This window comes from Alosa sapidissima, chromosome 3, assembly GCF_018492685.1.
Source record: "Alosa sapidissima isolate fAloSap1 chromosome 3, fAloSap1.pri, whole genome shotgun sequence".
Lineage (NCBI taxonomy): Eukaryota > Metazoa > Chordata > Actinopteri > Clupeiformes > Clupeidae > Alosa > Alosa sapidissima.
The window spans coordinates 27,927,498-27,949,997 of record NC_055959.1 but is presented as its reverse complement, the minus strand read 5'-3'; the positions used below and the strand labels follow the sequence as shown (position 1 = coordinate 27,949,997).

The 22,500-nt window shown below is 42.9% G+C and overlaps 2 protein-coding genes across 2 annotated transcripts in view; one reads left to right on the top strand and one right to left on the bottom strand.

Annotated features, from left to right (window-relative positions):
- The window catches only part of rnd2 (Rho family GTPase 2), a 25,793-nt gene extending 21,566 nt beyond the window's left edge, over window positions 1-4,227 (bottom strand). The window contains exons 1-2 of the mRNA XM_042085532.1: window positions 3,793-4,227; window positions 3,155-3,242 (exon numbers count right to left, since the gene is read on the bottom strand). Coding sequence (XP_041941466.1) covers window positions 3,155-3,242; window positions 3,793-3,894 — 190 coding nt within the window. The 5' untranslated portion in view covers window positions 3,895-4,227. The remainder of the gene's footprint in view (window positions 1-3,154; window positions 3,243-3,792) is intronic.
- Window positions 4,228-18,508: 14,281 nt separating this feature from the next.
- Window positions 18,509-22,500, top strand: part of vat1 (vesicle amine transport 1) — a 22,995-nt gene continuing 19,003 nt past the window's right edge. The window contains exon 1 of the mRNA XM_042086412.1: window positions 18,509-19,229. Within this exon, the coding sequence (XP_041942346.1) occupies window positions 18,801-19,229 (429 nt within the window). The 5' untranslated portion in view covers window positions 18,509-18,800. The remainder of the gene's footprint in view (window positions 19,230-22,500) is intronic.

The window sequence follows — 22,500 nt, the reverse complement described above, 5'->3', positions numbered from 1 at the left end:
CTAATCATTAAGTGGCGTGAATGCGGTGCTATTGACCGGACTGATCAACTACCGAGTTGAATTGAACATAGCCTCATGCAGACGCACACACACACGGAGAGAGAGAGAGAGAGAGAACCACTTTGCGCTTACGCAAATAGGCTACGCTACCATGGCAAACTTTTACATCTGGAAAGAGCTCCTTGGTAACTATCCTGCTAGCTCAGTCAGGTCACGTCAACACTTGATCCCAGAAAGATTGTCTTCGACATGTTAGTTTTTTCAACATTTATTGTATCTAATGACATAGAAAACATAATGATTTGCATACACATACCGCACTGTGCACAACTTTTATTCACTAGCGACTATAGCCTAAAACCGTCAGGTTGAAGGGGGGCTAATTACTCCATAGAATTAATCTCACGTATTTTCTTAAAGTGACAGGCACTCAATTACACCTACTCATCAGCAATGTGCACTCAATTGGACCTACACACCACATTAAAGATATGCCTAAGTGTTATAGGTTAAACGTCAATATGAGGCATTCAAATTACTAAATATGTTTAGCTACTAGTAATTACTAGTAAAATGCTATACTTTAAAAAAAATGCATTATTAAATAAATACACTCTATATGAATTCAAAAATATATGATAGAAACATATCACATAAGCTATCATTTTCAGTGTGTGTTTGTGTGTGTGGAGAGAGTCAAGCAGAATCTAGGATGTCCACTGTTGTGAATGATCCCACTACAGTATATATTACTGATGACGTCAGGGTGGTGGGGGCCCCAAAATCAAACACTTTTTAAAAAAAAGTATCGAAGTATTGAAATCGCAATTCTTGACTTGGTATCAGAATCGACCCCCCCTCCCCCCCAAATTGTGTAAATCCCCCCTACATGAATAACCTAAGGGGGGAATTCCCCCCCCATTTTGAAAAATGAATTTTAAGCCCTGATGTCATTAGTAATAGAGGCATTACCCCACCATGGAGCATCACTATGGGTCTTCATCCCCTATAGAACATACATAACTCAAGCTCGTCACGTACCAGCAACACACACCCACACACCCTGACATGGCACCCCCACTGAGTAGCAGCCCGTGGTTTATGTGACAGGGACATCTTCCTTCATTCATCCACAGCAGGACACTCTCTTTCTCACCCACACACACACACACACACACACACACACACATACATACACACACACGGACAACAGAGTTGTGAGCAAGATGTCGTTTTCAGGAAGGACTTTTTTCTGGCCACTGAAATCAGGGGAATAATTAGATCTGTGGCATCACATGATTATCAAACTGGCAAGTGGAACTGGAACAGCCTCAGTGCGACGTGATCCGCAGCTCACCCCTGCCAAAACAGTGTGGAGAAAATGGCCTGCTATAAGTCCCTAACACCCTAATAAACCTCTTGCACTCTTTGTCCCTCTATCAGCAACAACAGCCGCCCCAAAGAGCTAATCTGAGATTTGCCCTGCTCGGAGTCAACCATCAATATCTGACCTGGGATCAGGTTTCTCCGACATCAAGGCCAACCTCAGCTATTAGGACACAAAGGGGCAAAACTGATCTGGCCCCAGGGGCTTTCAGCAGTAGCAGTAGCGGTAGCAGCACCACGGAAGCGAGAGCTTTCCCAGCCCTGGAGCTGGGTGGGTGACCAGCAGGCTATACCCAGCTGGGGGTCAGGGGATCAGCTGGCCCTTCCCACTGTAAGTAATGACATCAAATGGGAGTGCTCACTCAAGAAAAAACAAACAGTGACACAGACGAGTTTACCATAGCGGGGGAAAAAACACATAATCCTAATAGGGGGTGCCTTTAGTAGGTCACTGAGGGAGGAAGGGAAAGAGAGAGAGATAGAGAGAGAAAGAGGGGGAAGGAGGGAGAATTCCCCAAGGAAAGATGACTCCACTGGGATGAGAGCCTGAGTGGAATTGTCACCAAGATAGAAGAGAAATGTGCCTTGGCTCTCTCTCCAACCGTGGGAGTCCTGAACGTATACTTAATATACTTGCATGTACACACACACACACACACACTCACATGTAGAATGTCAGATGCACAGCGACAGCCTTGTTGCCCAGGCAGGTTGAGTGGAGGAACGTGCCCCAGTCCCTTCTGAGTTCTAAACGAGCTGAGTGGAGGAACGTACCCCAGTCCCTTCTGAGTTCTAAACGAGCTGAGTGGAGGAACATACCCCAGTCCCTTCTGAGTTCTAAACGAGCTGAGTGGAGGAACGTGCCCCAGTCCCTTCTGAGTTCTAAAGGAGCTGAGTGGAGGAACGTACCCCAGTCCGTTCTGAGTTCTAAACGAGCTGAGTGGAGGAACGTACCCCAGTCCCTTCTGAGTTCTAAAGGAGCTGAGTGGAGGAACGTGCCCCAGTCCCTTCTGAGTTCTAAAGGAGCTGAGTGGAGGAACGTACCCCAGTCCCTTCTGAGTTCTAAAGGAGCTGAGGATCATGGTTTGTTAAGCATCGGGACGAACGGTCATATTTCCACCAACAATGACAGGGTTTAAAATGGATGGGCCTAATCTGTGTCCAAAATGTTGAAATCCAAGTGCAAATCTGAGTGAATAAGCTTGGACTGTGACCAAAACACAGCCCCACATACTGGCTGTATTGTTGGATCAAAGACCTATTCTAAACATTTTCATGACACAGCAACAAGTTATAGACATGTAAATTCCTGACCACACACACAAACACAAAGTCAAAAGAGCGAATGACTACATAAGCTGAGGAATGCAAGCGCTATTCTAGTGCAGACAGGAATGGCACCACGGTTTTGACAGCAAAAATAACATGAATGCAGATTGAGAGAGAATGGAAGCAAGAGGAGTGTGTGTGTGTGTGTGTGTGTGTGTGTGTGTGTGTGTGTGTGTGTGTGTGAGTGAGAGAGAGAGAGAGAGAGAGAGAGAGAGAGAGGTTGGCACCAACAGTCTGTTTTCAATAGCAAAAATAAACAGTCTTAAATAGTATTCTGTCAGTAGAGGCATATCCAAGTCGGTTTGGTGGGCCAAGGGGTCAGTCCCGCTACTGTGAGAAACGAAGGTCAGTCTTAAAAGCTGCAGACTTACTTCAGTGATATTGATTATCAGTGGCCATTTAGGTCGAACTGTTGATGTGTTTCAGACTAAAGTCTTACCTGATGTATCCCACATGTTCAGTTCGATTCTCTGTTTGTCAATCTCAAAACTCGCGGTGTAGTTCTCAAACACAGTGGGGACATAATTCTGAAAGAACAAAGAAACACAACATTCTCACTTAGTGTTTATTTTTCACCTGCACGCACGTTCGCACTTACAGAGATAGAGACAACGTTGAGTCATCCAAATCTGTGCTTTCTGTTCACTAGTCGCTGACTCACGGTGGAGGAAAATGTGTCTCTCTTCCTGAATATGATCTGTCATTCCAATCCTTGGCTTATACCAGAATCAAACAATCAAGGAATAAGAGTTGCATTTGCCACAAATAAAACATGTTTGCTGGTGTATTGAGTAGGCAAAGAAAACATTGATATAGCAGACGTATGATTGCAACTACCGATGTAAGAAAGCCCGGCATTTATCAAAGTTGAGATTTATGTTTAAATGAGGGTTAAGTCGGATTACTGATTCAAGTTTATTTAAGGCGATTAATGTTCATCATCATGGTAAAATATCAAATCAGTCAGACTTTCACACTGCAATTACAGAGGAATGAAGCAGCCTAAAGACTCCCCAGCTGCGTCCAGATGGACGAGGATAATGCTGTAGATGGGCATACGGCAGAGTTGTCTCTTACCTCGGGATAACAATCCTTTGCAAACACATGTAACAAAGCAGTCTTTCCACACTGTGTGTCCCCGACTACCACGATCTTGCACCGGCTACCCTGACTCGCCATCACCCGGTCGGTAGCCCGCGACCGTCCGTCGGTGTCTGCTGGGTATGCTGACCGGACCACAGATTACCATCGGCCAATGGAGAGGCGGTCCAATTAAGTTCTACTCTTATTAATGACCCATAAAGAGGAAAGAGAAAAAGATACGAGTGAAATTCTCCTCCAAATATTGTGTGCGCCAGCGACGGTGTAGCCGATACTCCTCCAGCAAACGCTTGTGAATGAGTTGGTGCGCGTGAGACCGAGCGCACTCTTCTCCGACTATTCTCACTCCCTTTCTTGTTCGGTGAGTCCGCCCTGCAGCCTGTCGGTTCCCACGGTGACACTACGCGCCCTCCCACCCTTCCCTCGCGTCATGAGCTCAGCACGCGGCACTCCTCTCTAGTTGTCAACTCCCGGTGTTCGGTGAATGCCAGGCACCGTCAGCGCATTTTGTGTGAGTGTGTGTGTGTGCGTGTTTGGGTATGTGAGTTATTGTGCACCGCGCTGACACAAAAGTGCTGAATTGGTTCATTTCAGCTTCTTGGACGTCCTTGCGTAGGTCTATTATAAGGTCCATCATCGTTTGATAAAAAATGTTGTCCTTCAAAATGAATTAAATGTGATAGTATCCACACTCTAAATCAACCACGAAAGATAATATAAAATAGCTGAAATATGCACTTCCTTTATCACGCTTTATCCATTTGTTTTAATCCAATAATTATCCCCTTTTGTTTACAACTTGATGAGTGCTTTCTAATCTTCTGAACACGTATGTAAAGTAATACTAGGCAAACCTGTTATGTGTCATCCCTTAAAACAGGTTTAAGATCTACAGGCGCCTGTGTATCAGGATTACACCCAAAACATCGTACAAATAGCGAAGATAATGACACCTAATCGTTCAAAATAGACAGCAGCCTATAGGCCCACGCCTTTGAAAAAGGTGGAGTCATCATTGGTGAATTAAAGTCTCAACTAGCTTCGACAGCTTATACTCACGGGACAGTGGTTGTCAAAATCCTACTCACTTTACAAGATCATTAGGCTACTCCCTTTTATAAATTTGCTCTCTGTGTTGTTGTTGGTGAGCTGCCATGTAGAGATAAACTCATCCTCAAACGCATTGAGAAGAAAACGATGTAAGTTGTTTAGTAGATCCTCTTTGTGTCGGTTATAAATAAGTTAATAATATCAACTCTAATTCATGTTCACGCTCACCTCAACGTCCCTTGCATTATACTCCGTCTTCTCTTCGACACAATAGTGCCATCTAGTGGTTTCGTTTCGTTAATGGCGTATGACGTCCTGACATTTACTTTCCACCCTTCCATGTCTGATTTATGTCTCTGTGCCTCTTGGAGTGCCCGGGCCCATACAGTACTCTTTCTCTGCACTTGAATACTGAATACCTGTGTGTCCTGAACCTGCCTGTTGGAGGGGGGCTATGTTGCTGCTGCATGCCCTTGATGGTTATGTTGATCTCCATCTCAAGCATACATTGATGGTCAGGTTTGTAGCCATATAGTGATATGACCTGTTGAACCTATGGCTATTTATTGACAAGAGTCTGGCAATATGATACAAGGCGATACATTGCCATTTTCAAGTCTGCTTTCAGGAAGACTGTTAGCTATGGAGAGGACACACTATATGCTTAGATAGATAGATAGATAGATAGATAGATAGATAGATAGATAGATACTTTATTGATCCCCAAGGGGAAATTCAAGAAGGTTAAAATCAAGTTATCTTAACCAGCATGCCATGGCTCCTTAAAAGGGAATGTGTCCTAGTCTATGCCAGCAGAACAGGTCAGGGCGATGGAAAAATGATTCGAGGCTTTAGCCCAATTGCCCAGATGGTCACTGTAGATTACAACACTGCTAAATTGCAGTCATGTGTGTAAACAAAACATAAATTAACCACTGTCTGCCACAAATCTATATCAATACAGTAGGCTACTAAACATAATATTGCATTACTCAAGCCTATCAATATTTTCCATATCTAGCACTGTCAGGACTGGATTTACATCTTTTATCTACCTTTACAAGAAACCCATACCTTTATCTACCTTTTCGATAAACTGATAATGTATTAAGCAACCATGCAATTCCTCTTGTACCATGACATCACTTATTTAATAGCTTTCCAAATGTTGCACAGTGGTATTGCAAATAATAGTATAGTTCAGAGTACAGTTCTTAGTGATCTTATGGAAGTGGTGATAAATCTATATCACGCGCATTGTTGACACTGTTATTCAGATTCCTGTCCTATATGTGAAATAAGCCTTCCAATGTAATTGCCATAGTTAATGGCCATATGCACCAAAAGTAATGAGAACAGGCACGCTCAACTTCAAATCTCACAGCAATTTCGGGTGTGAGTTGTAAAGTGACAGATTAGAGTAGAAAAACCACACTCTCAAGTATTTTCTCTTGACTTATTTATTAATGCCATGTCCACAGATGCGTTTTGGCCTAAGCCATCGTCAGTGTGTGCTGACACCGAGAGGCATATGGCCACATTACCTTGGTGACCATGCCACAGTGATCCTTTTTACTGCTGCTGGCCTTCACGTCATCCATATGACGTGGATTCAGATGATTTCTGGTCCAAATTTTGAGTGAATGTAAACTTAAACACATAGTTCCTTTTAAATTGTTGAGATAACCTTTAAATCACTAAGATAACCTTTTAGGCCTCCGGTAGTGATTTTCACTATTCACAAATCCAGCTACATGCAGGAACATTTCCTTCTTGTATCTTTTCAGACATGCCATAGTCGAAAATGGAAGGAGCAACTCTATAAAACATTAAGCACAATAACAACAACCATTAGTCACCCATACACAGTCTTATCCAATTCCAAATAAAAATAAAAAAAACACACTTCTACCTCCACCTAGAGCCTGTTATTTGTTTTGCAAAATCCACAGCTCCCGGTTCTTCTGGTCCAATCAGAGCAGGGCTGTGTGAGATTTGACTGTCAATCACAGTCTGGTGCAGTCTGGTGTGCACTGACGAGCACAAACTCGATGAGAGGGTGCTCGGTGGTAGTGGGGGAGGGGCATGAGAGTTGCAAACATTCAAAATTCATGCAAACATGCAAAACATTCACAGATTAAGTCCCCTTAATCTGTCAGACTTGCCAACTGCAGCTTTAACATGGCATCTTCATACCTGTGAAAGGCTAAATCATATTGCATGATAGTTCATATAGAGTCTAAAATGTTTGCATGCACATATCCTGTAGTATACATACTATAGTAACACATGTCTGTTACTATAGTAGCTATAGCCAGTAGCTAACAGACATTGTAGTTGTGAAGTAGCAGTTACATACTGGCTCAGGTCATAAATACATACATTCTGAGGCTGTGTGCAACAGTAATTTGTCTCTACATATGTATTTAGGTGGCTATTATCATCATTGGATTTATTACCTCATTGTCTGCAACATTACAATGCAACCTTACAATGCATCCTGGTTTGGGCCAGCTAGGTGCCAGCTGCGCTGTCAGGGTTGCCTGCTGATTGATGGACAGATGGACAATGATTAGAATTCCAGTTTCTTAATTGAATTGCCAATGCTATCATTAATAGTTAGAGGACACCAGTACTTATAACAGAGATTGTGCTGTTACCCTTTGTGACCTACTTGTGACCTAGTGACCACTGGGACACGATTATGTCTCTTAAACTGACATACTGTTTCATTGTTGTATTATATCAGCCAGTCAGTAACAGCATAGAATTACAAAATCGGCTAAATTACAAATCTGTGCCTGAGATTATGTCACAGTGAGGACGTACATTATCACCTTGGATGTGCCTGTGTGTTATATCTGTGACACAAATAAATGACTGAAACAGTTTGCTCTTTCTATTTTGGCATATTTCTTGCCTGTCTCATGCCAGGGAGCGGAATGGCAACTCAAATAGCTTTTCTCTGCCACTCTCCATATGAAATCAAATCACAGTCACCCCTGGAGACACAAGTTAGCCTAAGCTGCAGCCTAACCTGTTTTCTTGTATCATAATGCTCTGCTGGCAGCACTGTGCTTCCCATTAGTGTCTCCTTCCTCCATCTGAAGGCTGCATCACAGGCAGGCCTCTACTCTACAGGAGCATCCTTCTTCAGGAGTGTGTGCGTGGTGGTTGAAGTGTGGCCTGGCTGATTCTCTCAAGCCCTCCAGAGACCTAAGGCAGCCCGCAGCTCAGCCACATTAGTAGTTCTCGGGGCAATCACTACTTCTGTCACTCTGTCAGTGAGATGCCACAGGTTTTTTTATTACTGCCACTTTGCTCACTTTGCTCTCACTCCAGATTTCTCTTGCTTAAGTTAGCTTGTTTACGCCTTGGTAATTGAGTTATCAATTTTCACAGAAACATAATCTTATTTCATTTTCATATTAGAATATCAGTGGTGATGCTAAAATGTCTTTTCCAGAAGTGAGATAAAGAATGCACTTTTAGCAACTCTTGCATAATGAACTCAATTGAAAAAATCTGAATCTGTTAACAACATTATGCAAACTAGCCCACTGAAAGTGAGGAGCTAGGTGAGTTGCTACGTGCATCTGTATCTATTTAACAAAAAATCCTTGACTAATCTTTAACTAAAAGGCCATGCCTTTATTTATTAAATACCTTATCAAATGTTACAACCCAGATAGCAAAAATACACTGGGACGGAACTGGGCCACACCTACCACAACATCCGGCATGGATCTGCATAATGGACCTGATCCGGTGTCCAAACGCACATTGGTCCAAAATTGGTCTGGATCCGTTTGACGGATCTGGTGCCAATAAGGGCTAAGACTGGCCCAGTTCCGTATGATAGTCTGTGTTACTGACGTGTTCCAGATCTGCTTTTCATATGCAATACGGGTCCGCTTATTGTGTGTGGTTTGGACCCGTTTATCAGATATTAGCCGGCTTTATTTGACATGTGAAATGTGATTGGTAATTAATTATCCTGAAAAATCTGTTTGCTACACATTTGCTAACAGCATTCATTATAGGTTCACCCAGGCCAAAGTTCGTAGGCCTATATGTTTTCCCAACAGCTCAACTAATAAACTTAAGCTAGGCTACAAACACAATAGGGGGGGAAAAAACTTTACACATAAGTGTCTTATTATTTTTTATTCAACAACCTGGCTGTAGAAGTGCAATCCCAGACAAAGTTTAAGTCGTGTTAATTCCACTGTTCCCATCGATATTCAGGCTGTCTTCCTCAGTCATCTCCATGGTCAATCTGAAACAACACAAAATAAACATCAGCCATTTATTCCTTTTTGAAAATGGGCTCAATTAAGTCACAATTACACTCGTTTTTTATCATCAGTGATCCTGTTAGCGTTATCACTGTTTTTCCAAAATAGTTATTGTGATGGCTGTTTTGCTCAAGCTAAGCTAGTAGCCTATATTGCTGGAAAATAATAGCATATAACCTTACAGTAAAGCTCGGCTGCTTGTTGTTGTCTCTGAATAAAACAACAGAGATAAAAAGCTGAAAAGTTGGGCTGCGTAGTCCAAATGCAGGCTGGCAAATCATGTCAAATCATGTCAAAAGATTGATAGTGAGCAAACCAAAGATTCTTAATTAACGTTACTGCTTGGACTTCTGCATGCCTGGAAAGAATAATGGGTTGTCTCATAGCACTGTTACAAACAACAATTGACTACTTTTACCACTGCTATGTAATAATAAAAATAATGAAACGAGCATATGATCAATATTGAGCCACCTATATTCTTATACCAGCCTTACTGTAGAAATGAAGTAGCCATGGGAACATAGTGCATGGTTTCATTGTGCCATTCCAAAATACCTTTTTTTTCTTTAGCAGCCAGTTGACAATGAAGTAGGGAAAGGACAGTCAATTTAGCAGAATCAGCACCTTAATCAATGCCATTATCACCTGGGTCTGCTGTGAAAAAATGGTCCTTCGGCTCATATCCGTAATCCAGGTTTGGGCCAAATCAGTGTTTTGTATTTGAAACGCATCTCCTGACTTCCAGTTGAGTTGCGGAAATCGGACCTGGGACATATCTGTAAACCGGTGATAAAACAGCACTGCTAGCAGAGCTGAAACCTCTATCAGGAGCAGATCTGGCCCACAGTCAGATATCGTATGTCCACTACAGGCGGATCTAAAGGCTTTTATACGGATCCGGCCCAAAGGAAATTGCTATCTGGGAAGACACAGAATTTATATATTCTAATATATACAGTATATATATAAAGATATAAATTGTATGACCATTAATGACCAATAAATATTGTATGTGTCTATCTACACAAATTAATTGGTCATACAATTGTACCCTTTACTATTCTATTCCTATTCCTCTCCCATGCAAAAAACAAGCATCCTAGTGTAGTAATTTCTGTAGTTAGAGATCATAAGCTCTGGAGTGCACATGACCAAATTGCCTTTTACAGTTGGCAACCATTACCCTGGAAATCCAGAGTTCTCGCAAGAGCACAATGGAATTGTCTGGATTTTCCAGGCTAGGCGACCATACCACAGTGATCCTTTTAACACTCTGAATCAACATGTGGTGACTTCGAAATGCAATCAACAAAACGCAGTCTTAAAGAAACGCAGTCCTAGAATTGGCTCCACCAATTTCAATGCATTTTTGTTTAAAAAAGGACGCAATCTGAAAACTGTAGAGAATGACTCTGTGGGACTATGGAGCACAATTTAAAGCACAGGGATAGTAAAGGAGGTTCGGTTTGTCAGCGGCTGGTAAATGCTTGCGATGACACACCATTACAGTATGAGCGATGGGAGCGAGGACAAAGTCTCTGCAAAATCTCTCAGCAGCTGTGTCAATACTAGGGTAGCATGAGTAATTACTGTCTCTCAAATTATAACCTCCTATGACACAACATCAGAGAGGTTAATAGTGAAATGCATTATTATGACCGCAACGCAGCGAAGTGGTGGTCATATAGGTTTAGTCAGAGTTTTTTTTTCTTCCGGATTTTATTTTTTCTTCAGTAATTTTGTGTCAACGATTCCCGGGACACTGAAAGACCGGGGTGCACGAAACTTGGTGGGCATGTAGCCCCACAAGGATGACACAGAACCATTGTTTTCTGTGAATATCTCGAGAATATCTCGGTATTCCGTTCATGGGGGACCATACTATAAATTAATATATGTGTACATTTAGTGGCTGTGCACTCCGCATGCACACGCACTCATGAACACACGCAAACACACACATAAAGATGCAGGCACACACACACACACACACACACAGGGATGGATTACTGCACGGGCCTACCGGGCCCAGGCCCAGGGGCCCAAGGGGTCAGGGGGCCCTGAAGCCCAAGCCTTTGAATGGAATCATTGCCTCAATATCAACAAATCAGGATGTAGGCTATGAATCTGATTGAATTTAGTATTGGCCATCCCCAAAATGCACCAGAATACAGAAAATCACATCAAACAAATTAAAAATGTTCTGTGGGAGGACCCCCAAATCCCCCCCCTCCCACATACGACAATAAGTGGGGGGCCCTTAATACATCTGGGCCCAGGGGCCCGAAAGTTCATAATCCGCCCATGCACACACATACACACACACACACAGGTACGCTACGCACACACTCACACACACGCATTTATGCACACACACACACACACACACACACATAAAGACACACACATACACAAACAGTAGACATATGTAAAAAGGGCACTTCAGCCCTTGACTGCCCTTGACTTCAGTCAAGGGCACTTCAGCCGCTCCCACTGGTCGGGGATCGGAACTCTTCGGTTCCAAGCCTAAAGCCCCAACCAGTAGGCCACGACTGCCCCCACGTCCACATGCATGCATGCACGCACGCACACACGCACACGCACATGCACACACACACAGGCACGCATGCACAGACTCACATGCGCACACACACACACAGGCACACACACAAGCCTACAACTGCCTACAACGCTCTGCCTACAACGTTCTCAGCGCAGTTTTCTGTTGATTCGCTGACTATTTTAATCCGGTCCGACACCTTCACAGAACACGTTGCTATTTAGACCTATGAGGCAGAAGGACGCAAAGTGTGGCCACGCATTCTTCTCTGTTGAACTACTCACAAAGTAGGCTAGCCTAGTCATCGCACAGATATCACATTAAATAACTTTTGCTCGTCTTTTATACGGTGCTATAGCCGCTATTTGCCGTGATAAACGGTTCGCGAGAAAATTAACTTTCAAGAAATTATCATATTACTCTTCAGCTCTGCGCTCATCTCAATTCATATAGGTGGAATATCTCACAAACTTTTCGTTCAACTACATGACAAACCGTAAACCAGAATAAACAGCAGAGCTTACCGAACACAAAGGTGTATTGCAATCCCCTGTACAATAAGCCGTTCCAGAGTAAAATGGTAGCAAATTTCTAGGCCTATATGGTCTCCAACTTTGGGCTTTAAATGTCTTAAAACTAAGCTGTGCTTAATTAAGCAATATAGCACGAGTGAGAGTGGGGTTGGTCATTGGCGCAGGCAACAACAGCTGTGGGAATATCCATGACCAATCCCACGATCACGGGTGTTATATTGCTTTTATACAACAATTCTACCACAAACTAAATAATCTGAAAACACCCCATTATTGTTTAAAAATGTTAATTTCGACATCGTTCTTACGCATCAAAAAATAGTTCCCTTTTCAATAGACAGCGTCTTGGTTGCTAGGTAACCAACATTCCAGACCCCTCGTTACGGATCTTTGTGGTTTACATGTCTTCTTGAAAGAAATGTGGAAATCACATTCATATCTAGGTTTGCTGCATGCATGTTACAAGGACACTGGGCCATGTCATGTAAGGGACATGGTACTGCAAAAAAAAACGGAAACATAGTCTACATTGCAGAACCACTCAACTTTATTAATGTATAGTGAATAAATGTTACACTACTGTGCACAGCCTGACGTGACGATGCTAGCACGTTAGCAGCGGTTAGCTAATTATGCTAACGTTAGTTATCTACAAGTCTCCTCCAAGTGACAATCATATTATATTATACACAATGCTGGCAATGCTGAGAACAATTAGCATCCTCGTTTATCTTACTTACATTGAGTTGACTGTGTGGCAGTGTAATCCACAGATGTGGTGAAGCACTGTTTCGTTATGGTTTGCTAAGGAGTAACCCATTGCTTGAAATAGTGGAGAGCTGGGTGTCAAATCTTCGCATTGTATCGCGGAGTGATTTATTATTAGCTGTGCTGAGTCTGAGTTGAAATGTCCAGGGATATTCCAACTCATGGAACGTCTCTCGGCCAATCAGAAACAAATAAATAGTTCAATAGAACCCAATTGTTGTATAAATACCTTATCTGTAAATATTAAAATCAGAGGATATACAGCTCATGGCTAAGAGTATGTCTATGTAGCCATCATTTTTATTTTCACAAACTGCTAAGCATGCATGTATTTAAAGTGTCTTAAAAAAAGTGTGCTTAAATTGGGCAATGCATAATTTCATAACAGGCCAAATAGAAAATAAATGTTAAATATAGCCTAGATATAATATTAAAATTAGATGATATAGGCTAGTATAGAGTTAGATAAAGTTGAATGGCTCCAGAACTCACACCAGTGGATTGTGTCTTAAAGGAGCCACACCACTTTTATGACACTAGCTGTTCTGTTGTCCTTTAGTTTTGTTGCTACTGGGCATGAAGGGCAGGCCAATTATGAGTTCTGTCCAACATTGATGGTATAGGTTTAGGAAAAAAGTCAGCACATTTTAATCATATCGCAATAATACCAATGACCGTGATCATTTTGGTCATGTTTTTTCATCAAATGTTCATACTGCATCTCTAGTGGCTGCTAAAAAAGTTGAGTGGCTAGCCACAATGGTAGGTGAAAAAAAAAAATGTATTTCCATCCCTGATACATACGTACACTCATACACACATTCATATTTGTAAGTCTCAATCTGTCTATTTCTTTCCACAAAACTCACCAGAAGTCATCATTTAAGGGTTTTTTTTTTTTTTAAATCTACCAGGGGGCATGCCCCCGGACCCCCCTAGAATTGCTGAGCTACTACCTTTTTCAGGTGGGCAGGACGGCCCTTTTCATGACTGTGCCCAGGGCCGCAGTGGCTCATAATCCTTCTATGGCAAAATCTTTCCAAACACTGGTCTTGTTTTCAAGTGCAATCAATAAATTAATTGTACATTTTGAAGAAACTTTTCCATATTAGTTTTTTTTTTTTTTACATAGGCCTAAATAATTTTTTAGGCCTATGTAAAAAGGGGATTATACATAGCAAAAGAGAGGGGACAGACATTTTTAAAATTAGGTTTAGGGAAAAATTTAATGCACACGCACTATGACTTCACAAAATCTCACTCCAACCAAACATTGATTTGGCTGACTCTCAGATGACTCACCAATGTTAAAGTGCCATATGAGGTGCATTCCCCTTTTTTTCCTGGGGTCAACCTGTGACATCATCGCCTCACTAATTCCCCTGACTTTAGCTATTTGGTCAGCTGGTTTGCGGGTTAAGGTTGAAATTGAAATGTTGCCAGGCCATTTAGCAAAAAAGAGAAGCAAGGCATGTGAGTCACACGTCATGTGTCTGAATGACCTGGGTTTACAAAGCTAGAGTGTAAAATCCAAATGAATGAAATCGGTCTTCAACTAGAGGACTGACTAACAGGTTTACACAAGTTGGTGTGATAATACAACCTTGTTCATGATAGATTTGACCATAATGTACAGGCAAACGTCTCAGTATAGTGTCCAGATATCTGTACTTATCATTGTGTACTACATCCACATCTGACCCTGACTAAGCTGTCATTTGTGTGAACCTTTGGTGCTCATGCTCTTAGTGCAGTGGTCAGACAACACCAGATACACTACATGAGTAGAGAAGAGGAACTGCACACACACTCTGGACAGGCCCAGCAACAGCAGGGAATTGGAATTCTGGAAACAGAACCAGCATTGCAGATCATCAGTCAATAAAGCTCAAGCCAGTGACACGTTAATCCTACTGTTCTGCTGATCTATGCTGTTTATTTATTTATCTATCTATTAATTTACTCATTTATTTGAGCTGGGTGTTTTTTCCCTAGGCTACACAATGGCTTATAATATTCAGAAGGCATTCCTCAGCGAGTACACAATTCATCCCTCAGCACTGATGCTTAAACATCGGATAAGGTGAACCCACCCTTATACTAGCACCTGACTGGTGCAAAACCTTGGTGCTTGTACTATCATGACCAAAGTCTCTGAGCAATTGAAATCCAACACCCCATAAGTCACCTAAGTAAAGCATTAAGCATACAGTATTATAGGACAGAAAGGAATAAAGGAGGTAAGAACAGAGACAGGAAAGAGATTGAGAAACAGGAGACCAGGATGCCAGGAAACACGCAGACGTACCTCAGTTGTTACAGTTGCATCATGCACTTCCCAAACACCATCTTCTCTTATCATGACTAATCACTGTAGCGTGACCATGACTCATGGCTTTAAAGGGGTTTAAAGGTATTCTACTCTCCCATGCCCCCTCCCTCCTTCCATGTCTTAAATAGGCTTCCTCATTCATCCTCCATCATCCCCTTTTGAAATCTCCTATAACTGAACACAATTCAACTATGATTTCCATTCCTTTATTTTCTTTCTTCTATACTATTTACTATTCATAAGAAAGTACAGTAATATTACCCTAAAGCTCTAACGTGATTCAATTTTACAACAGCAGATGGCAATAGAGGACAGATGCTGTTCTTTATTTTCCAAAGCTTCTGAGGACTTCATTGGTCCTGGATATTTCCAAATGTCTGATGGGGGAGGCTTTGAGTACTTCCAATTTCCTCTCCACCACTTCAGTAATTGCATTTCACTTTGTATTGCTGAGATATACTGTTGGGCAGTGGCACATTTCTTAATACTGTCACTCAGATGGCAAGTCCCTGATGGGCTGATGCAATCAGGCCTAATAGTGGCCCTTACCCTGCTGGGGCTCTGATTTAGGGAGGGTTGGTAAGTTCAAACTGCTCATACACAAAACAAAAAAACAGTATACCCATGCTGCTCCTCTGAGTTGCAGACAAAATTGCACAAGCCATGATGTTTTGTTAAGCTAATATGTAGACACAAATCTTAATACACTGCAAGAATGTGTGTGTGTGTGTGTGTGTGTGTGTGTGTGTGTGTGTGTGTGTGTTTGTGTGAGAGAGAGAGAGAAAGAGAGAGAGAGAGTGTGACAGAGAGTGTAAGGTGAACTAGATACTTGCAGTAAGTAATTCTCCTAGGGTCTGGCATGCTCAAGCTTGCATCCTCAAGAGACTCTGTGTGACATTATGTGTGTCTCTGTGTGTGCAAATACATGTATGCACCCACTTGCTCTCATCACAACTCAATTTGCCTGTGTGTGTGTGTGTGTGTGTGTGTGTGTGTGTGTGTGTGTGTGTGTGTGTGTGTCTGGGTCTGTGTGTGTGTGTGTGTGTGTGTGTGTGTGTGTGTGTGTGTGTGCGCGAGTGTGTTCAAATCCCTGTGTTTTCAAGGCCATGGTCTCCTCCACATTACTCACAGTAGCTAACCCACTTCAGCTGAAATCTGGTGAAGAAGCAGCTCACATGTGTCTGTGATACCTCCACATTAGATACAGTAGCACTAATGGATCCACTCAAATAAACATGAAGCTAATATGTTTATAAATAAGGAATAAAGCCTACTCCAAAATGATAATTAAGGTCTGTGCTTTCATTTACTGTCCGAGGTTATTGATCTGCCTGTTAAGGCCCATGTGATAGATTGTTTCCTGCAGGATCTCCCAGTGGAGGTGAACTGAACCGACTCCAAGCTTGAAGCTGCACTAGGCTTCAAACCTAGTTCTTCTAACCTCCTTCTAGCCTTCTAACCTCCAAATAAATGGCAGTCACATGAGTAACCCATAGCCATTGCCAAAGGGCAACATAATCAAAACTTTTGGCAATGTCTGTCTCCGTTTTCCATGCTCAAAAGGTGGACATGCATTTCATCACACTGGAAGAATTTCACAAAGTGATCAGTTCAAATAGAAAAGAGAGCACCTGAAGTGGAAAATATCTCTCTATCACACACCATTATTATCACACTGGCCATGTCCCACTGTTACATCTGTGCACACAGGAAACGTAAGGTCTTGTTGTGACAGATCGTTTTTTCTGACTTACAACTCAATTCACACCATGTGATACACCATACACAGCACTAGTCACTGAGCAACAGAACCATGAGGCAGGGTGTGTGTGTGTGTGTGTGTGTGTGTGTGTGTGTGTGTGTGTGTGTGTAGGCAGAAGGACCAAAAAAGCCATGTATGTTCACTTCCTATTCTTGCCAGACTGTTTCCTTTCCTTTCACCTTTGACTAGCTACTGATATACTGAATACTTTTACTGCCTAGTATCCTCAAGAGGCATTGATTGACATTGAGTGATTTATTGACAATGTTGTGTGATTGATTGACAAATACAGTGTATTTATCTGTGTGTGTGTGTGTGTGTGTGTGTGAGTAGGTAAGTAGGTATAATAGGGTTTTGTTTGATAGCATTTTTCTACCACAGTTATCTGGAAATTCAGTCAGGATGATGGTCAATCAGGAAACAGACTTTATTTTTTCAGTGATGCGCATCAAGGGAGAGAAACAAGCTTCACCCAGAAGATTCACCCATATCTCTAACTTAACAGGGAAATAACCTATACTTAAGTATGTTACAAAGGGGATGTGACCTCTTGTTCTAACTCTGCATGAATATGTAGTAGATGTATAGGTCACACGGGCTGATCCTCCTTGACGGTCGCTAATCACGAGGACCCCACCTTGCACCTGACCAAATGTTATGCTAATCGAATAGTGTACTACGGCTGCTCCAAGTGTAGAGTACTTGGAGCAGCCATAAGCGACAATGGGAAGGTGTGAAAGCCCCCCATTCCTGCACACCATAGTATCTATAAACAGAGGTGCTCAGAAAGTTTTCCTTTCAGTCCTTAATCTAAATCTACAATTTAGACAAGAGAAAGAAATGGGGAGCTAATAGACATAAGACATATACAGAAGGTGAATGTATACAGCAATAGAGAGTCTGATTCACAACTCTTTCATGTTGGAAGTCACTGTGTACCAATTCAGGTCATGAGGAATAGAAGGAATAAATAGACATTTCCTGTGAAACCAGAAGTCACCCACACAGAAGTCCTGGCATACATTATTCAAGGAGAGTGCTATTCTTAAGCTATATTTTTAGCACTCAGAAATGAAAGATAAGCCTTTTAAAGCCATTTCTTGGATGTTTTATCTATATGTGGCATATTCTATATAATTTTGCTTATAAAAAAACAAAAACAATGACCAATCCTCTTTCTAGGCAAGTATCTTAAAAACGTAATTATATCATATTATAATAATATTATATTAATTAAACTACGCTATATTCTTTCTCCAAGCTGGATGGGCAGGTCCCTGCATATACCGTGTCTGGCAAATGAATGCCGATCCTCTTCAGAATCTGGTTTCCGGGATTTCTAGACTACCCCAATCGCGTCCCACACAATTATATAGACGCACAGACTCATACACTCTTTGTGAAAACGCGGAGTTCTGTTGTCAACCTTCGGGTGCAGAAGGCGTCGCACAGTGTCCGCTATTTTCCTGTAGTCTTCTGACTAACGCACTTGGCGCTGATTAAGAAGAGAAACAGCTATTCTTACAGCCTATTCTTTCTTTTGTCTATCTGTTTAACTAAGTTTATCAGAGACAGAGACGCGCGTCTGAAATTAATTCAGAAAGACTTGAAAAAGATAAAGAACATCTAACCACCTCAGTGTTCCTGCTGCTAAATAGTCCCACGTACACTTCTGAAAATGTCTGGCGAAGACGCACCAGCTCAGCAGCAAAACGCCGAAGAGCAGAAAAACCAGGAGACAAAAAAACCCGCTGAGGAGCCGAAAGCGGAGACCAAGCCAGACTCTCCGCCCGCCAGCGCCGCTACTGAGGCTGCAGCCGCCCCAGCAGCGGCCGAGAAGGCGCCAGAGGAGGAGGCTTTCACCTACAGGTCCCTGGTCCTGACTGGGTATGGCGGTTACGATAAAGTTAAGCTGCAGGTGAAGAAGGGGAAACCGGCCCTGAAGGCCGGCGAGGTAATGGTGCGGGTGAAGATGTGCGGGCTCAACTTCGCCGATCTTATGGCTCGCCAAGGGCTGTACGACCGGCTCCCGTCCCCGCCCGTTACGCCTGGGATGGAGTGCTCTGGGATAATCGAGGCTGTGGGGGAAGAAGTGACGGATAGGAAAGTAAGTAGACTAGACTACGGTTCTCTGTCGCTTTTTCTATGTTTACTCAGAAAATGCCACGTTGCATTCATAGGTAATGGTACAGGCCAATTTCTAAAGATCTGATTCTCATTGCATCTCCTTTGAAAGCGGTCCATTACTGCCATCGGTCCTTTTTGGGGCGTGACAGGATTTGATTTGATGATTTGTTACTCAGTTATGGTCAGTAATGGCTCTTAGTGTTAATATTTTCAAACACATTTTGTTCAATCAACTTTAGATGAATTACCCTAAATGGGCTAGCCGGTTTGCATGTGCTCCTCATTGTGATCAATTGTGGGCACAATAACCTAGGTTAACCGTATCTCTAAATTACTCCGTACGAGTTATTGGTGCATAAAGGGTCGCTAAACGTTTAACGGATGACCGGACGCACCATGGCTTGCGCGTCCATCATCGCGGCTTTGACTTAACAAGTGGAAAGTTACAACCAACGCCTCCCCCTGCCTCCAGCCTCTCCCCATTATTTATTGCGCGAGGCCATTCCACTAGGGCACCTTTAATTGGCATCGAATTGGACGGTGTCAAGAGCCAGCCGGCCAGCGCCCTTTGCTTCCCCCCCTCACACGCGCTGCTCAGGATGCAAGCTGTCTGTTGGTGCGCACCTAGATTGACAGCTCCGAGAGAGGGAGTCACACCCATGGGAATAAGTACTAAAAGGGTGACTGGTGAGACGGAGAGCGAGTGCATGTCTGGCTCTGCAAACAAGCTGGCCAAAAAGTAGAGTACTTAATTACGGTTCTATCAAATACATACATTATTTACTTAAAATGTTTTGAATGGGCTGAATGTCGACTAAATGAACCATGATTCATAGGCACAATAACGCACTTGTAACCTATCGTGAATAAGGGAGGGGTGTGTGATGCGCCCGCGTGGTGGCTGTCACCGGCGCCTTTTGTTTTAAAGCTCACGCGCGCACACACACACACACACACACAAGCATTCACACTCACAGAGACGCAGACGTACGCACGCAACGCACGCATTTATCTCCCAAAGAAAAGGGCGAGGCGCGAGACTGTCCAGACAGAAAATAAAAACTGCTGTAGCCTACACGTTCTTTGTCACTCACCCCGCGCATTGTGACTGCGGGGGAGCCTCCCTAATTTCACTTATAAGAGACCGGGGGGCAGCCTAATAAAACTAGGAGGTTATAACCGTCTGTAAAGGTTAACGTTTTGATGATAAGAGGCAGATATTTGAAATGTGTTATAGTCCTGTCGATTTGTTTTATATTAGACTATTTTGCTATGTAGGCCTAAAGAATCAGTCACAGACAGGTTGGGCAGACCATAGCTTTAGCCAAAGTGCATTATAACAAATTTTGGGGCCATTGCATTTTCAACACTTTGATTAGTTACATCAATTACACAGGATTTAGAGAGCCATCGATGGGTACCATAGCCATATCCCCCTCTCACTGTCTCACACGATGAGTCATGAGTAAGTGGTCCTTACTTCGTATCCATGGCGACAGCTCATGGCAAAAAGCTCCCCCTCTCTCTCTCTCTCTCTCTCTCTCTCTCTCTCTCTCTCTCTCTCTCTGGATTATCTCTGAAAAGATCAGACCAAAACAGCAAATGGACTTTCGTGGTGTAGCCTTGTGGTGGTAGAAGGACCTTGGTAATCTCTGGCTCAGAGAATGGATTGGTGTGTGTCTAGCATGCTGTGTTCCTCACTGGTGGTAGTGGTAGGGCTGTGTAAGATGCTGACTGATAGTGTTATTTACAAGATAATCCTGCCCCCATTCATTCCTTTTGTCAAATTGGATTAAAAGGTCATCACTCAAGTCTCTCTCTATGAGACAATGTGCTAGCCCCCCCCCCCCCCCCCCCCCACACACACACACACCCTTCCCCAACACACACACACACACTCTCTCTCTCTCTCTCTCTCTCTCTCTCTCTCTCTCTCTTTCTCTTTCTCTTTCTCTCTCTCTCTCTCTCTCTCACACACACACACACAAGTCATGTGCATAGTTATGTATTGGTATTTTTTCTCAAATGTATCTGGCTACATACTCCCAAATACTGCAGTACCACTTTGTTTCTCTATCTGTGTGTGTGTGTGGTGTTAATCTCTATGGTCAGAGGATGAGACAAGAGTACAAGGACTAGGGCATTAAAAGGCCCATGATATCACTTCAAATAACACAGCATGGGAGACCCAGTTAAGGAGACACAGATATGTGTCTCTCATAACAGACTTTCCATTAGATTTAGATGTGTGTGTGTGTGTGTGTGTGTGTGTGTGTGTGTGTGTGTGTGTGTGTGTGTGTGTGTGAGTTCAAGTTGTTTTTATCAGGGCTTTAAGACACATCTGTTCTCAATTATCTTGCTACGTCCCACATTGTCAGTGTGGTATTTCCTCCACCTCTGTCTCTCTGCCTCTCTCTCTCTCCCTCTCTCCCTCCCTGTCCATCTCTCTCCTTCTCTTTCTGTCTCCCTTTCTTTCTCCTCTCCTCTCTGTCCATCTCTCTCTCTTTCTCTCTCTCTCTCTGTCTCTCTCGTTCTCCCTCCGCTTGCATTTATGGTGTATGTGTTGCTCTCTCTCTCTCTCTCTCCGATTTGACAGACAGCCATAAACAACAGTCTGACAGACTCGGCCAACTCAAAGATGGACACAGTCCATTTCTATAGTTCACTGTTCTGCAGTCTCATTGTAGTGAAAGCTTTTCATACAGTTCTACATGGCTATTCATGTATAATCGTCAACATTCATTTTGGATGTAAAGTAGCTTTGGTTTGTGTCTACATTCCTAGTGTCTTTGTGCGTGTAGTGATTCTCCTCTGCTGACACGACTATTGATTAGGGCTTCCTATGGGTAAGGTGGGTGTTGGCTTGACGTGGAGACCACAGGTTTATTGAGCCGCTAGTCGTGTAGTTTGGGTGGGGATGGACAGCTAGAGAAGAATGACTAAAGGAGGAGAGAGCAGGATATTGAAACGCAGGGACTCATTGTATGAGCAGCAGTGTCACAAGTCAGCCATTTGGCCTTCAGTAATGCCTTCTCAGCTGAATAAAATGTGTGTGTGTGTGTGTGTGTGTGTGTGTGTGTGGTGAGCAGGGGGTGGGGGGGTAGCTGCATATGTCAATAATCCCTGGTCCTTGAGTGTTGGTGTGTGGGTGGGTGCCTGTGTGGTTGTGTTTGTACAGTGTATCTCTGTATGGTGGATGAAGACAGATTTCCTCTAGAAGCTCACTTGTCAGATTGTACCGATTTTCACGG